Below are 18603 nucleotides of genomic sequence, written 5' to 3'. Positions count from 1 at the left end.
CGATGAAATAATTTATTGCAGCAGTACTCGGGGCTCCAGGCTTGTGGTGGCACTGGGCAGAGGAAGAATCGGTGGCTCCTTCGCCCGCCAATGTCAGTAAGGTGGCTTATGCACGGTGGATGGCTATGTCCGTTGCGGACACTGCATAGCCGCCTCGTGCTCATGACACAAGCATTTAACTTTTGCCGAAATTTGTCGCTGCGTTTTTAGCTGTGTTGTTATTTTCTCTTTCTGTTTTATATTCAATATTTATTGGCGTAGCCATCGCTGCAGTCAGTGCTTTTCTTTCCCCAAGTAACCAATCGTCACACAATCAGCTCTGTAATAGAAGTTAAGCCATCTGTAAGCTTAGCGCCGATTCTTCAAAACGTTTAAGGAACACTGAAATATCTTCGTAGTACATGCTTAATTATTGTATCCTTAACGACACTCCCAGTGAAGAATATAGATTATTTAAATGAAGTTAAAGTTTTATCTGTATAATTTAATAAACTTATTTTGCTGCATTTCACCTTAAAAATATCATCATCATATGTAAATGTGCGCTTTATAAAGTGGCTCAGGTTGTGAGATGATATAACTGTAGTGCAAGTTTACAGTGGGGTGATTGTACTTATAAGTCCTAACAGTTCTACAAGGTGCAATTGATTGAGTGCATTTAAAGTTCTTGGGATGAAACTGTTTCTGAACCGCGAGGTCCGTACAGGAAAGGCTTTGAAATGTTTTGCCATGGCAGAGGCAGCGTGTGCTTAATGCCGTATACCGATAATTCTCTTTCCAATCAGTTGCTGCTGTGATTCACACTCAAATACAGTGATATAAATACTCTGAGTGGTGCAGTGAGAGAAATATGGAAAAAGATGATCCACTGTGGCAACTCCTAACTGGAGGAGCTGAAAGAAGAAGAAGAAGAAGGAGAAGTGAGAGTAACAACGCTAAAGCAGTTATGGTATTTGGAATACTATGGCTGTTCTCTGGACCATTATATTGTTACAAGTTAATTACAATCAGATGCGTTACACTAATAAACAATATGCGGTTAGTTTCAGTGTATTTATAAAGCCGCGTCAGGAAAATAATGAGTAACCACACAGGAACAGTAGCACTGCTTTGACGCTGGGTGCCGCCAGTCTGCAAAACCGAGTGGAGAACTTGCGTACGACAAAGCATGAGGTACCGTGGAAAAGTGCGTGGCTTTACGCCAAGTGTAGGTTTTATACATCGCGATTTGAACGTGGAAAAGTTCTTACGCAACATTTCTGTGCGTACGCACCGTTTATACATGAGGCCCCAGGCATATGCTTGAACTGAAATGAATTAACTGGATCTTGGCTTGGCTTACCTTGCCCAATTTTCTCATTCAGTCAACTTTTTATGTAACATCTTTTCTTGCAATCACCAAACTAACGTACTGTTAGTTACAGTTATGGCAGCCAAATTAAGTGATACAATCTTATGTAACCCCTCCTATGGAATAAGCATGCTGTAGAAAAGAGAGCTGCACTGTTAAATGTCCAGTTGTTCTTTGTAACATAAGCAAATCTCCTCTGGCTTTACTGGCACGACAGCTTTTTGCTTTCTTTGAAGAGGGTATGATCTGAATTCATATCCCAGGTGCCCAGCAGAAGTGACTTGTGGTGGGTTGGATTGTTACCTGCTGTACCAGTGAGTCCTCGCTAACACTCACTATTCATTGAATCTATGATACTGATACCAAATATGTACTGTAGGTGTAGTTAGAGGAGGCTGCCATGGCACAAACATTGTACTCCTAATCAAGACCAGTAAGAGTCCAGAGCTAAACAGGCATCCTGCCTAAATTCTTTAACATGGCAACTTGAATTTAAGCAAAGGATGAGTTATGGAGGAAATTACATTTTCAAGTAGCCACATAAAAGGCTTGTTAAAGTATACTTTAGAGGCTCACATGCTTCATACTTTTCATCCTCTATATTACCTTCCACCCTGGCATCCTATTTTCCATGGTGTTGCCAGCAAGACCGCAGCATATTATTCAAAGTATTTACCTGTTTTTCCATTAAGAAAAATAAACCAGAGATAACTGTAAGCCAATTCCCCAACACTCATCCTTTTACCTTTTGTCCCATCTGTATCAGATTCCTGAAAACTGGCCTTGCATGGATACTTGCCCTGCCACCAACCACTTCCTTGACAGCACCGTCTATTACAGATTTTCTTCATTTGTTACTGCTGGATCTCTTCGCATGTCTTCTGCAAATCTTATGTTGACACTGCCCTGGGCAATCTGCCTGTATTTCTAAATAAACTTGCTGTGTGAGCCCGTGCTGTAAAAAAACTGGGGTCCTAGAAATGATTGAAATCGTCAGAAAAAAGCTGAAATGTAGAGATGTCAGGTAATCGAATGGAACTACTCTGGATATCTCTATCTTAGGAGAATTTGTTTTGCTGATGTGCTCGCCTGTGTATTAACGGTGGGAGGAAAAGTAAAAGGGATACCGTTTTGCTGATGTTAGCGGCTAAGTGACTCTGTCTTTCTTCTGAGGTTTCATTTTGCTGACGTGCTGGCTTCTCTTGTGTTATTAGCGGCTAAGCGAGTTTTCTGTTTCCTTGCAGGTGGAGCCCTAATCCCGACTCCACCTCTCACTTCCGGTTCGGACAGACACACACACTTTAACGCGTAGACGTTTATATATAAGATAAGTAAAGGGTAATACATCTATCCAGTATAAAATCCCCTTAATCCTTTTAGTTTTGTACGGAACAGAGCCTTTCCTAGCAGCATCAGAAACAAAGCAGGAACCAGCACAGATGAAGCACAAAATATAATACATAAAAGTTGTAATAGCCGAGAATCAGACAGCGTGATGAGTTGACGTACCACCATGGTAAACCCCATTTAATCGAGTTCCTAAGAAATGGAAAGTGAACAGAAAAACAAAGTCAACAGCATCTAGTGCTGGGAGGTATACCGGTTCATACCGAAAACTGTTTTTTATTTTTGTTATGATATGGATTTTACTTATACAGCAGCACCGGTTTAAACAGCCTAAACAATGTTCGGAACGTGGTGCAGTGGGAAACTGTTTAATGGGGAACCTTTTTCACTGCTACACTGCTAAACACGCATGCAACGGAATGCATGCGTTAGTGGAGGTATTGAGCAGTGAAAATGGACAGAGAACATTCTGAAACTGAAGCTGTAGCAGATGATAAAGTTGAACATGATGACACAGAAGAACTTTTGCTGAAAAAAGGAGCTGCGTTTGTTGTCTGGAGATACTTTGGTTTTAAAAGGTCAGATGTAGACCAAACAACTATTTACTGCAAATGCTGTTGAGATAAAGTTGTCGCCTGAGGCGCAAACACAATTTGCTGCACCACCTTAGCCGCAAACCTGCTTTGGAGTACCATGAATGTATGGAACTAAGACTGGCATCTGCCACGTCCTCAGGTAAAGCTAGAGGACACTCGAGTCAGACGTCACTTGTAGACGCGTTTGCTGGAGGACTGCCCACGAAAAAAAAAGCTAGCAGTGGATCGAGATAACCAACACCATTACAATCCATATAGCTAATGTGGCAGTGGACAGAGATTAACTTACCAGAAAGTTTAGTTGGTTTACAAAAATATTTACTCTATTCCTTTTCTAAGACATGTTCAGTGCAATACAACTTTTGACAAGCACCTCTGAATATTTTACTAAGTCTAAATGCCTCTTTGGATGGTTGAAAATATGTTGTCAAAATTATAGTTTAAGTTGTTTGCAAAATGTGTTCAATAAAAAGGTTCTATATTTTGACTGCAACTGTCATGCAATGTGATTCCTTCTCTTCATTAGTGCCACCCCCATGACAACTATCACTTTATGGGGCCATGCAAACTTGTGTTAATACTTGTGTGCACATTAAAATGTTTTGTGTACAATGTACAATTCTCATGACAGTGGAATAGGTTATTCTTAGCCAGTTTACTGCAGTTATTGCAGTGGAAAATGTGGTTAACATCCAATCATGCATGGGGAAAAAAATTCCGTTGAATACCGTGAAACTAGTATAATTTTGAAAAATACAGTGACATGCAGTAGAATTTTGGTCATACCACCCAGCACTAACAGCATCTGCCATGAAAGAAAAGGTTCAGGTTATTTCAGGTTGCTTCTTAGCAGGAATTCTGACTCCATAAGTTAACACTGAATGTGTACTTCCGGTGGATGTACTGTTTATAATGAGGGATCCTGATGGGACTTCCGGGAGTAGAGAGGAAGTGAGGTCGGCTGACGACCCACTGCAATGCACTGGAAAAGGAGAATGTGTTAGCAGCAGTGCCTCCTCTCAACTCCGAGTGGTATTGTTTACCTTGTGAGAGCCCTGAAGATGTAAGTGTACGTGCTTAGCACAATGTAACTAAACTGAAAATGTTGTCACTGATTTGTAAAGGACTGAGGAACTATAAAACAAAGATAAAAGATTTTATGTATTGGTGTACAGTACACACACACACACACATATATACATATATATATATGGAAGAGAAGGTCTGTGATACGGTTTGCATATTAGCAGTTGGAGATCCACAAAGGGAGAAAATGAATCACGTATCATAAAGTAGTTTTTATTCCTGAGCTTCAGAAAAAAGGACGCACTGTCATTGATCTATAAGCATACTAAATCAACAGGACATACATTTAATTGGGACGATGTACAAGTAAAATTTAAAGCCAATAATAAAAGTGCTAGAGAGCTGACTGAATCCTGGTTATCAAATGAGAACGCCATCAACAGACACTTGGACATAAATCCAGCATATACAAACTTAAGAAGAACTTATTCTTAATAAACAAGACTTTACTCCCAACAACCTCACCCCACACGGACCTAGCCACCCCCCTCCTCCCCCTATAAGGTGTTGCTATATATTGCCTTTGATTCTTGTAAGTCTAAGCATCATCCTCTGATGAAGACCCCCTGGTAGGGGTTGAAAGCTCAGGAATAAAAACTAGTTTATGATACGTGATTCATTTTCTACCTTTGTGGATCTCCAACTGCTTATATATATATATATATATATATATATAATGTATGATTTTATTGAGCTTATAGATCACATTATAATTTGTACAGCACAGTGCAGTTAAAGATTCAATAAATGCAGTATTGAAGAAATTCATATTTAAAATTTAAAAAACATTAAATCATAATCAACAATCAATACCCTTGCCACTTTACGGAGCTACAGTATACAAAAGAAAGTCTGTTATGAGATATTCCAAAATGCATCAGATGACAAACAAATACAAGGCAGACATCTGGAAAGTTTTTATGTTGGATGAGTATTAACGATTTCTTGCCAAATCCAGATTCTAAATAATCTTTGCCCTGTTTCTCATAAGGAAAATGTTTTTTAGTAGTTTGAGACCATATAGGATATCATTTTCTATTGTATAATAAAGGGTCTGTTAGAAATCTTCCTGCTGACAACGATAAGTCAATGCATGAGGAATTTGGTATAGAAGATCACAATAGACTTTCTTATTGGAAAAAGGCTACTTCTCGAATGAAATCCAACTGAGTTTTACATTTGTTGCCTACATCAGGTTACAAGACAGATCGAAACAGTGAACATGCAGCTCTTACCTCTAGTGAGGGGTGAAGACACGGACATTTCAACAGAATCGGGCACTTCTGGCAGTCTCCACTTAGCACTACAGCATCTCTATGAACTTGTGGAAAAACTTGTCAAAGGACACTCCCTGCAGGTAAGACATTTTGCCAATAATAGTACCCTGACCATTGGCACAGTTTTCTGGAAAATCCCTTTTCCTGTAACCATCCTCAATAGGTGAGGTTTCCTCTTGTCGCTGTCCATGCTTTTGATAGTCCTCTGTGGTTGTGCTAATTCTGCTAAGGTCACCTCCCTTGTCTTTGGCTGCCAGGTGGTTACATTCACAGTTCCTTCACATGTGCCAATTTGTATTAATTAGAATAATATTTACAGTATGCTAAATTTTTTCTGATTCTCTCTTCTGGAGGTTTCTTTTGTGTTGACCTTTTTCAATAAAAGAAATCTGTCTTTCATTTCTAGACTCCTGGGTACTAGCTTTAATTCATTTCCAAACATGCCTTTATTTGCCTTCGCGGTGCAAAATTCCCATCTTTGGATCCATTTTAAACAGTCCTCTAGTCCACTTTAAGTCTAGACACCAGCATATGAACTGGGAGCCCTGTGTTCATGTGAAACATGATGTTCTGTCAGCAAACTGGCAAATAAACTTTTGAACAAAAACCAGGAGATGCACATAAAAAAACAAAACAAGAAAAGGTATAAAGCGAAACAAAAGTAAAGTCCAAAACGAGAGACAGTAATCATGATCGAGAGAACAAGAGGGACAAAACTGAAAGTACATGTGAGAAAAGAGCACAAAGATAAACTCTGAATACTTCAGAAATTTGGTATCCTCAGATGGGATAAGGATTTGCACTAATAGCTGTCCTCTTATCCTTTCGCGTCGATTATGCATGGGTCCCGACCTCCAAATATTTTCCCTGGGGAATTTATTTATTGATTTGATAACACGCTGGACTATACTGGGTAGCCCTTTAAATATACAATAAGAGGGTCCTTTTAAATGACATTTTAATACAAAAACAAGATATTCCTTAGAGGCACCATTGATAGAAATCAAGAGTTTAGAACCTAGCACAGCAAGTCCTGGCTAGTTTTGAACTCCTGAATACTGCAGTGTTGCCCAAATTATTCAAGTTACTTTAGACAGAAGGGGCTACTGGTGAAAACAAGTTTTCAGTTCATGCCACATGCTTAATTGAATTGGGATCTGGCCATTCTTACACTGTACCCATGAATGATGCTTTTGAATTACCTTTCAACACATTTGCTTTGAATGTTCCTTTCTCCTCATAGGCTGGTATCTGTTTGGAGCTACACCAGCCTCAAATGTTGTGAAGAGTCTTCACTGCACACAGATGGACTCCAATGGCACACCTGTGTGATGTCTCAGCATTTAGTGGCACGAGCATCTGTTTTGCTGTGTCACACCAGAGGGGCTAAGCACAGAATTACTTTTGTTTCTCATTATTAATTAATTTATGCTGTACCTCCTCCATCCTTCTATGGTGTTATAAGATGAGCTGGTTTCCAAAAACAAAATGTACTAACTGGAAATTTACCATTCGATAGTGTGACATTTCTGCCTAGCCTGTTGGATGATGTGCCGAGTATCAGTTAAGAGCGTGGTGTAAAGTCGAGTAGTTTAGAATCTGGCAGCTTGTAGGATGTTTCTATCTGTCCTTTATCTTGAGTGTCCTGTCATTGTGATATAAGTTGTCTATTTTTATTTAGTAATATACATTACGTGCTCTCAGAGTTTATCTATTGAAATTTTGCAAGTTCAATAGTTTGATTATGAAAAGCTTTCCTGTTCTTATAGAAGTTGCATTCAAAAGAATAATTTATTGTACAAGTTGCCAGTGTGCCTTAACTGGACTCTGCTAAGCTGACATACTGGCCGTCTCACCTCACTTCACTACTGTTTCTGAGAAATAAAGAAGGCCTTTCAAGGGTGATTTTCTTTCTGTTACCCTATACTCTCTGACATACAATCCTTGGTCATTATTCTCTCTTCTAAAATCTAAAGTGTTACAGTATCTGTGTGACATTGGATCTCCGTGAGACTGCTACTGTGGTAGACAGAAACCTTTCTTAGGTAAAAAAACAATACGGCAGCAGACAGGATTCTTCTTGTGTCTCTTTACTGAAGTGGGCCTGTAGGTTTCAGTAATTTAGTGTTTCCTTGCTGAGGCCCTACCATGACTCTGCACATAAATCACTTCCAGTACATCTCTTCTATGCTTGCTTTGTATTGTATTTGGTTTCTGAAGCAGGCAGTTGGTTAATCTATCAGAAAATTTGTGCTCATTTTTTGCTGTTTTTATTAGACTTTCACCACGTTGTTGACGTTTGCCACAAGTTTTGAATTGATATGCACAGATTAAACCTCACAAAACAGTAGATATGTACAACATACATGCAAACCAAGTACTCACGTGGGATACAGTTTCAAGTTGTACAATTAAAGTATATTACTGAGAAATGTCAGAACAAGAACATCTAGAACAGGGGTGCCCAATGTGTTGATCACGATCGACCGGTAGATCGCAAAGGTAGTGCAGGTAGATCGTGTTGCATTCAAAAACAATTTTTTTTAAACGTTAGTCTATCATATATTCTCCCTATGGCATTTGCCACTTGATTGACAATACAGAGCGGCCAGTCTGAGATCTCTTGTCTTCTAACACACTGGTCATCCCGAACGCACGATCAAACGCACAAGCTACTGAAAAACTCCGGCTAACTAAGTGATCTAGTTAGCCTTCCAATTTATATTGACTAAAGAAGGGTTTTTAAAAAAAAAAAAAAAAAGTTTGGGAATGGTATGGGCTCGATGTGGAATTGGAAAAGGATTTTTTTTTTCTCACAGTGTCACAATCGAAGTGCGTTTGTCTGATCTGTCAAACTATCATTGCTCCTTCTATTTCTTTCCTTCCAAAGAAGGAAAATGTGGAAAGGCACTTTCGAACTGTTCATAAAAACTACGAAATTGACTTCCTTCCGAAAAGCGATCTGAGAAAGAGAGAGGGAACTAAAATCGCAGTTAATCGGACAGCCATCATTTTTCACTTGGCTGAATTCAAAAGCTCCTTGACTGCATTATTCGGCTCTACTTATTTATGCAAGTCAGCCTTTTCCCACATGAAAATTATTAGATCCAAATACTGTATTGACCATAAATGTATTGAATTGTATTGAAAAGGTTATTCAGTTATGTAAGGTACAACATACATTATATATATATATATACACACACACACACACACACACACAGGGGGTCCTCGGGTTACGACACAGTTCCGTTCCTACAACAGTGATGTAACACGAATTTTGGTGCAAGTCGAAACACACCCTATCCTAACATATTTGCAAAATCATAATCTAGAACATAAAAACACAACTAAGACACAGAAAAAGGAAAAGGACATAAATATACTGTACTGTAGGAACCGAAAAAATGAGTGTAAAAAAAATTCCTTACCTTTATTCCTTCTCACGTCTCAATTTTTTAAAGTTTTTATGGGAGTGAGCGTTGTAAACTCGAAACGTAGTATGTCGAGACATTGTAACCCGAGGACCCCCTATGTATATGTGTGTATATATATATATATATATCATGTTTAATGTAGGTAGATCATTCCGACCTGGTCATTTTAAAAGTAGCTCGCAAGCCGAAAATGTGTGGGCACCCTGATCTAGAAGAACTAAATTACTCCAAAGCCTTTAACATTGTTAACAAGCCCCTTTCTCTGTAAATTCATTATGCAGGATGAAGCAGAGGTGAAAGCTCCAGAATGTGAAAGACTTCTACAACAGGCCATCAGAGACCGGGATGAAGCAATTACAAAGTAAGTGTAACAATAACCAAGAGAAAATATATTTGTGTCAGTGTCTACCAAAGGGCACACATTATAATACAAGTGCTGGGGCTGTAGGGAGAAGGGGATTTAGGATGTCTGGGTAGGTGAATTTGGCTGAGTGGCCTGTGCCACCTCCACCTACTCAAAGCTTCATTATGCTCCAACAATGATGGACGGATTAAAAGGAAGAAGTCTACGTGACCATCATCATCATTCAAGCCCTTCCGTGAGAACCCTAAATCCAAAGAGGACTGTTTCATTTATGTTAGGTAGAATGCCCAGAGGGGACTGGGCGGTATCATGGTCTGGAATCCCTACAGATTTTATTTTTCTCCAGCCGTCTGGAGTTTTTGTTTTTCTGTCCCCTGGCCATTGAACCTTACTCTTATTCGATGTTAATGTTGATTTATTTTTTATAATTATGTCTTTCATTTTTCTATTCTTTAATATGTAAAGCACTTTGAGCTACTGTTTGTATGAAAATGTGCTATATAAATAAATGTTGTTGTTGTTGTTGTTGCTGTACATCAAAGCACAGATACAATGTGTAGAATAGTTTTTGTAGGAACTGCTTTGAACTCAAATTGGTTTCTGGTTGAATTGAACATTTGTATTAGAAGCTTCACTATTTAACAACTTATTTCTCTGGGGTGACATGGTGGCGCAGTGGTAGTGCTGCTGCCTCGCAGTAAGGAGGCCTGGGGTCGCTTCCCAGGTCCTCCCTGTGTGGAGTTTGCATGTTCTCCCTGTGTCTGCGTGGGTTTCCTCCCACAGTCCAAAGATATGCAGGTTTAGGTGTATTGGTGATCCTAAATTGTCCCTAGTGTGTGTGTGTGTGTGCCCTGCCTGGGATTTGTTCCTGCCTTATGCCCTGTGTTGGCTAGGATTGGCTCCAGCAGACCCCCTAAACCCTGTGTTAGGATATAGCAGGTTAGACAATGACTGACTGGCTTATTTCTTTAAAGAAATAAAGGTACGTACATTTTCTGCGCATGTAAATTTTTCATCTTTCATTTTATTACTGTAAGACTTTCCAACCTGATTTATCATTTCAGTTAGTACAGTATGTAATTTTCCCAGTTTATCGTATTTTCTAACAAAGACAACAAGACACACAGAGAGAGGGACGTAAGGGCCAGCAAACAGGTGAAGAAAGGTTCTTACAATGGACAATAAAGAGCCACTGCTGTGAATTACAGGCTTATATGTGGCAATAAATCAAAGTCATATTTGCTTAGATTGTACCACAAGTTTACATTTAAAGTCACTAACATTTCAATAGAAGAGATCCAACTTGTAATGTCCAGGAATAGAACATACTGTTGCAAGCGTGTTTCCTTGTTTGAAGTTGCCAGGATTCAGAATGATTCATCATTAAGGTACTGGTACAGAGTGGATCATTTCTGTTGATGAGTCAGTCAGGATGATGTAACGTATTCCCTGAATGAGCCCACATTTCAATGTCTGGATAACACATTTTAGTTTTAATTGTCCAGCCCCCCTCCTGCTTTTTCCACTCTCCCTCATGCAGTTTCCCAGCAGCCCCAACCCCACCATACTGCTGTTGCAACAACATTCCAGATCCTGGATCTGGAGAGCCAAACAAGTCTATTTTAGGATTTTGCAGCACTTTATCCCACTTCTGACACCAATGTAGCGCCAGCACTGAATGCCAGAATTTAAACAGATATAGTATTCTGCATTTGAATGACATACCTGGTTACCATCTGTGTGGATCTTGCACATGTTTTTCTCTCCAGGTGCTCCAGTCTTACTCACACATCTCAAAAATGGGCCTGTTGGGTCAATTGAAAGTTTTAAATTAGCCCCGTAGGCATGTGCATGATTGAATCAATGCCTTATCCAAGACTGGTATCTGCACTGCACCTGTGTCCCACTATGTCTCTAACATGGATTATAAATGAGTTTGATGTTATGTCATGATAAATTACATGGTGAATTAAAAATGAAAAAAAAAAATGGATGCATGGATGAATATGTATTTTAACATCAGAATACAAAAAATAAATATTGCAAAAAAATCCTGAGAACATATAAGTAAAATAAATACAAATATTAGTTATATAGGTAACTTCTAATACACAAGTAAATATATTATAATGTATACTTCTTTATATGAAGCCTAGATAATTAGACTGATAAATGTACATTAATGATTTACACAAGGAAGAGGATTAGAGACTTGTAACCAGTAGGGGGCGTTGCAGCACCCCGAACCTCAGGCACCACCACACAAATAAGTGATTTATTAACAATAATACCTTCACAATGTTTTCTCCCATAAACACAATTCATCTTTTATGTCTCTTTTTCCCCTCCTTCACACCTCCAGGAGACCTTTGACTTCCTTCCACCCAACTCCAACTCACCTAGATGTAATACAGTAGCTCCTTTTACCTTGAACTTCCAGTGCCAGGGTACAGCCTGATGGAAGTACTTCCATGTCAATCGGAAGTCACAAAAACTGAGGAGTATAGTTCCTAGCAGCACCCAGGGACTCCAACAGACTGCTCTATGACACTAAAACTCCCAGCATTCCCTGTGGGTGTCCATTGGTGTACCCGATTCCAGGTTTGCTGCCACCTAGCAGTTTGGGGGAGCATGTAGCTTGAACAATTCAGCTCTCCTTCATGCTGGAAGCTGGCCTCCTGGCCAGGTAGTGTTCCTCAATCTAATACTTCCAGGATGCCATCGTACTCACTCTCCAGATCCTTGTGTAGGCAGGGAACCTCCTGCTTCTTTTCATGCCTATTTGCCATCTAGACCTATCTGCCTGGTACGGGAAGGGAATCTGTCCTGCTTGCCATCCATTACACAGAGTATAAATATAGTTATATATAATGATTGCTTTAAAGATTTATCCTTATTTTATTTAGTAACTTAACAGATATCCCTGTAGAAAGATCTGGCTGTGTGACCACTAAACACATAATTGGATGATGATCTGATGAGCAGAGGTTGATGTTTAGGGGTACAACACTTGAAATGGGCATGAGAAAAACAGGATTACGACGGCAGAAGAAAGAGTCTGCGCAGCACTGCTGTCGAGCTGCATGCTGACAAGGATTAGGCCATATCACCGAATCAAAAAAGCAGCAATAACATAACAATAATATAATATATCCATGAACCTCCCCAGTAGAAGCAGTTGAGAAGATGAGATGAGAATATGTAATGCTCCTTTGAAAAATCTGAGATGCATTTGATTTTACTGCCTTAAAATGAATTACTCACTGTTCAGTAATAGGTGCTTACATTCTTCACTAGGGCTGTGGTGAGAAGTTAAGTAAAATGACACCTTTTATTGGCTAACTAGAAAGGCTACAATATGCAAGCTTTAGAGGTAACGCAGACCCCTTCTTCAGGCAAGATGTACTCTTTCTAGTTTGCCAATGAAAGGTGTCATTTTACTTAACTTCTCGCCATATCCATAATGGCTAACATGGTAAGTTTCACTAGGGATTGAAAGTTTGGAATTACTAAATATAAAAATTCAGATTATTACTTAAAAGTTCAGGTGTATCTGAAAAGTCTCACTTTGTGTGACAGTTGTGTGCCTTCATAATTCTTTAGGAAAGTGGCTATGGAATCTGAATTGTTCAGGTGCAAGAATGACATGATGCTGCTGAATAACCAGTTGCTGGAGGCTGTACAACGTAAACTGGAACTGTCCCAGGAACTGGAAGCTTGGCAGGTAAGGACACAGCAGTTTCAGCTCAAATCAGACCTGCACTCTGTTTCATCGTAATTAAGGTTGAAATGAGTTTAATGGAGGAGAAAACGTAAGCTGAATGCTCTCTCTATGGGTCTGTGATATACGTACGGGTTATGTGGTTACTCAACTTTCACAGACAACAGTCTCATACATTTTGCATGGATACAAAATATATTCTGTGCAACTGATAAGGTTATGGCAATAGCATAAAGTAAATTAAATGTCTGCTGCCCTTGACTTGCCTGAAGATGCACTGCCTTCATTTTTATGATAAAAGTAAAATGCCCTTCCTAGCTACATATATAGTACAGTATATGTTTTAGAGGAGTCTGCCATAAGATGACAGCTCTTTCTATTTTATATGTTTCTTTTTTTTCTTGGTTACTGAAACCTCCATTAGAGGACTATAATATAAATTTTCAGTTAAACCCATTGTGTTGCCCAATAGTGCAGTTGGAGTATGAATCAGACCCAAGTTTAGTTAATTGGTGAAATTTGCCGATGCATCTTTCACAGTGAATATGCTGTATTTGCTGGTGACCTTGTTTGCAGAATATTTTTCAGTAAATTCACTGTAGGACCAACTTAAACATCCCGTGCCCCTTGAAGCTTTGCAAAGCCAATGCAACATGACAGAGCTGTAACATGCATACTTTGAGATTGTTGCCAATCAGTTTCAGGCATTTCAGGCATGCAGGTACATTAGCTGACTGTAATGAGAATGTTATAAGTACTGCCACTGGATACAGACTACTGACCCCAGTGGCTGGCATGGCAAGGCTAATTTGCATGTATAATTAGCCATGTGCTGGAGCTACCATGTAAAACAAGCTTTAAGGAGCCTAAAGGAAGACCTGTGAACCTGTCAAATTATAGTAATAATGAAAGGTTTATTATTCTTTGAGGAGTTTCTATCTTATCATGGAAGAAAAAAAGTGCAAAGCATCTGCACAGAGAAAGAGCAATCAAAAGGGATGGCTGCTGCCTCACCACTCATATCACATTTTTGGCTACAGTTGGTCCAGCATAGTTGGCAGAAGCTTCCCTAACCCTCAGAGACAATTAAAACACCATGAGAAGGCACTCCAAACTAGTTCAGTTCCACCTTCCCTTTTGACTTCAGTGGATTGCTCAGAGTTCTGTGAAGTTCCTGAACACTTCCATGATTTTGCTGAACTCACAGAACAGCAAACTTCACAGTGTTCACTCATCACTAGTCAAGTGTGAGAAAAAAATACGAGAAATACTTAAGGAGATGCTCACACAAATATTCATTAAGGTTTTGGTCTCTTGATAGTTGCTTTTGTTTATTATCTGTATCTTGTGTTGTACCAATGCACATATTCCCTAGTAGTTGAAACTTAAGTTGTTCAATTAAAATGGAATGGCTATGAGTTGTTAATTTTTCTATTCTTCTACAGGAGGACATTCAGATCATCATCAACCAGCAGCTAAAGCAGCAACAACAAAAGGACAAAAAAAGACAAGACAATGGCACAAGCACTAGCTTGCTGGGCTTCCTGCAGAAACCTGGCAGCCACTCTACTGAGAAGAACTTCTTCTCACGTTTTAGGACTTGAGGGGGGTCACAAGAACCCAAGGACTTGAGTGAAATGGGCCAAATTTTCAGTAAGGCTCGTTTTGAAGTCAGAGGATGAGCATTTACAGTTTGAAGAGGAAGTGTGTCCAAGGCCTGGAAAGGGGATGATGATCATGGTGCAAAAACAAAAAGCTGGGTACATTGGAAGAACTGTAGACCTTCATGGAGCTACGGGATACAACAGAAAGAGACTGAGGTTGGTTATGGAAGTACCCCATGTTTATCACCAGTTGCAAGACTGGATGATGGAGCATTTCAACAAAATAGAACTTGTATTTGAATGTGACTCAAACAATGGTACCTATGGTTCAAGAATACTATATATACCAACCATTAGAAGATAAACGAGGAGATCTTTCAGTGTTATTAGCTAAACTGTCACCATGACTCATGGATTCATGGTTAGCACATGGCAGGGCTTCAGCTTTAACCACATAACAAAAGGGCTCCCTGTTTTAAGAACTACTGGTTTGAATGCACACTCCCCTTGTTTTATTAGGTTGGACTCCATGACTTAGCTGGATGAGATCTGATGGATTAATCCTCAGTCTGCATATCTTCTGGTGTGTAAAGCTCTGAGAAAGTGCTTGGCAAGGCAGTGGGCTAAGGCTGTGGCAACAAATCATCAGGATGACATCCTCAGATGAAAATGTTTAAAGAACTGATGAAGTGGCTGTGACATGAAGATGGCTGATCTGCCACTTTACACTTTAAACACAAAACTGTTAACGGTGTCCAGGCACCTGTGCTGCACATGGCAGTGGCCTCTCATGAAGTGCAAGCTGATGTTTGTGGTTTTTGTAGACTTTTTTTCTTTTTTTTTTACTGTGGAAATCACACTAAATCTGGAATTATATTTACTGTCCTTAGAACTTATTTATTTTTTTATTGTAAGCGCACAGGACATGTTTGTAAAGGGGATAAGGATGGCTCGTTTATATACTGTACTTAGCCTGATGTTCCCTTATATTTAAGATTTATTTATTGTAACAATTGCGCATATTCCTTGAATGAGTATAATTTGAATTTAAAGAAGTGCCTACAGTAGGATACATTTGTGTAAACTGGGGTAAGTGCACAGGAAAAGTGACAAAGGTGGATGGAGCGTAGTCTACCACGACTGGATGTCCTGGCACCACTTTAGACAGCCTGCACTTGTTTCACGCAACTGATGTTGTCTGGCAAATGCCTATTTAGTTTATTTGTAAGTATAATTGTAAATATAATTATCATAACAAAACAACATGTGTTAAGGCTACAGTGTATTAGTAGGGGAAATAAGATTAAATCTTTAATATACTGAAAAATATCATCAGTTTCTTTAAGTGCGTGGACCTACGAGACAGCAGAGTTAACACCCACGCCACCCTGATATAAAAATAACATGCAGAGGTTAGCATCAATTTACAATTTAAACGTCATCTTTCACTTTAACATGTACAATTACCTGGCTGATGTCTTTATCCAAGGCGACTTACAACATTTCTTTTGGTTTTCCAATCATAGCACAGGCGGGTCAAGTGACTTGTTCAGGGTCACACAGTGTCAGTAGCAGGATCTGAACCCACATCAGGATTTAATCCCAAAGCCTTACCCACTATGCAACACTGCCTGCCAATATTCAGCAGATGTTTAAAAAACATTAAGAAGCCTCATTAGATTTACCAGAAGAGCACAGCACCTTAACATTCACCAAACACATGCTAAATCTTCATATTTTAGTGGTGATTACTGACAAATTGCTGCACAATGACTCCTTAAGAAGGTAGTTAATGTGAAGTGTTGCTACAGTAAGACTCTGTGTCAGATGTTTTCTACTGTGTGCCTATTATATGTAATTGAAAACAAATACTTTTTGTACATTTGTGACGTCCGTCCATCACTGGTCAGGGGTGCAGGGATACCAAAGGGGGTGCGTGCAGCTTAGTTCAAGTTGCCAGGCCATTAATTCAGTTCAGTTTCTTGTGTACAGCACTCTTCATCGAGTGCAACTGCAGAGCCCTGTGATAAGTTCTCAGGTAAAATGAAAGTACAAATTACTGATTACATAAGGAGAGCACAGGACTATCTGCAGTGCGAAATTATCAGCACCCCTGGAATTTTCCCAGAAAATGCACCATTTCTCCCAAAAAACTGTTGCAGTTACAAATGTTTTGGTATAAACGTTTATTTCCTTTATGTGCACTGGAACAACACAAAAAAAACAGAGGAAAAAAAGCCAAATCTGACATCATTTCACACAAAACTCAAAAATCAGGCTGGACAAAATTATTGTCACCCTCAACTTAATATTTGGTTGCACGCCCTTTTGAAAAAATAACTGAAATCAAGCGCTTCCTATAACCATCAACAAGCTTGTTACACCTCTCAAATGGAATTTCCGACCACTCTTCTTTTGCAAACTGCTCAAGATCTCTCAGATGTGAAGGGCGCCTTCTCCCAACAGCAATTGTAAGATCTCTCCATAAGTGTTTAATCGGATTTAGATCCGGACTCATTGCTGGCCACTTCAGAACTCTCCAGCGCTTTGTCTTCAACCATTTCTGGGTACTTTTAAAGGTATGTTTGGGGTCGTTGTCCTGCTGGAACACCCATGACCTCTGATGCAGACCCAGCTTTCTGACACTGGGCCCTACATTGTGCCCCAATATCTTTTGGTAGTCTTCAGATTTCATGATGCCTATCACATAGTCAAGGCATCCAGTGCCAGAAACACCAAAAAATCCCCAAAACATTTTAGAACCTCCACCATGTTTGACTGTAGGTATTGTGTTCTTTTCTTCGTAGGCCTCATTCCGTTTTCTGTAAACAGTAAGATGATGAGCTTTATGAAAAAGCTCTACCTTGGTCTCAGCTGTCCACAAGATGTTTGCGCAGAAGGATTTTGGCTTCTTCAAGTACATTTTGGCAAACTCCAGTCTGGCTTTTTTATGTTTCTGTGTCAGCAGTGGGGTCCTCCTGGCTCTCCTACCATAGCATTTCATTTCGTTCAGATGTCGACAGATAGTTTGAGCTGACGCTGTTGCACCCTGAGTCTGCAGAACAGCTTGAATATGTTTTGAAGATGATTGGGGCTGTTTATCCACCATTCGGACTATCCTTCGTTGCAGTCTTTTATTAATTTTTCTCTTCCATCCACGTCCAGGGAGATTAGCTACAGTGCCATGTGCTGTGAACTTCTTGATTATGTTGCGCACAGTGGACAAAGGAACATGAAGATCTCTGAAGATGGACTTATAGCCTTGAGATTGTTGATATTTTTCCACAATTTTTGTTCTCAAGTCCTCAGACAATTCTCTGCTCTTCTTTCTGTTCTCCATGCTTAGTGTGGCACACTCAGACACACAACAGAAAGGTTGAGTCAACTTTTCTCCATTTTAACTGGCTTCAGGTGTGATTGTTATATTGCCAGCACTTGTTAATTGCCACAGGAGAGTTCAAACGAGCATCATATGCTTGAAATAAAACGATATACCGACAATTTTGAAAAGGTGCCAATAATTTTGTCCGGCTCAGATTTGGCTTTTTTTCTCTGTTTTTTTTCTGTTGTTCCAATACACATAAAGGAAATAAACATGTGCATACCAAAACATGTGTAATTGCAACAATTTTCTGAGAAAATTCCAGGGGTGCCGATAATTTTGGCCATGACTGTAATATTTATTTGTATTAAGCTTCACACTCCATATTTGTTTCCCAGAAAGGCTGATGTTGGTGTCCCGATATGAAATTTGGCCTAAGATGGCAGTGTAGTCTCAAGCATCAAATGCTGGTGACAAATTAATATGTACTATTGTGAT

General features: G+C 39.4%; 1 protein-coding gene across 1 annotated transcript in view; it reads left to right on the top strand.

The window, feature by feature from the left end:
• LOC120531505 (BICD family-like cargo adapter 1) overlaps positions 1-15876 on the top strand; it is a 49752-nt gene extending 33876 nt beyond the window's left edge. The window contains exons 6-9 of the mRNA XM_039756974.1: positions 5576-5737; positions 9376-9455; positions 13062-13182; positions 14625-15876. Of these exons, the coding sequence (XP_039612908.1) occupies positions 5576-5737; positions 9376-9455; positions 13062-13182; positions 14625-14783 (522 nt within the window). The 3' untranslated portion in view covers positions 14784-15876. The remainder of the gene's footprint in view (positions 1-5575; positions 5738-9375; positions 9456-13061; positions 13183-14624) is intronic.
• The last annotated feature ends 2727 nt before the right edge of the window (positions 15877-18603 follow it).

Source organism: Polypterus senegalus, chromosome 6 (genome assembly GCF_016835505.1).
Source record: "Polypterus senegalus isolate Bchr_013 chromosome 6, ASM1683550v1, whole genome shotgun sequence".
NCBI lineage: Eukaryota > Metazoa > Chordata > Cladistia > Polypteriformes > Polypteridae > Polypterus > Polypterus senegalus.
Note: the sequence above shows the minus strand (reverse complement) of the source record. Positions and strands in the feature narration are given on the sequence as shown.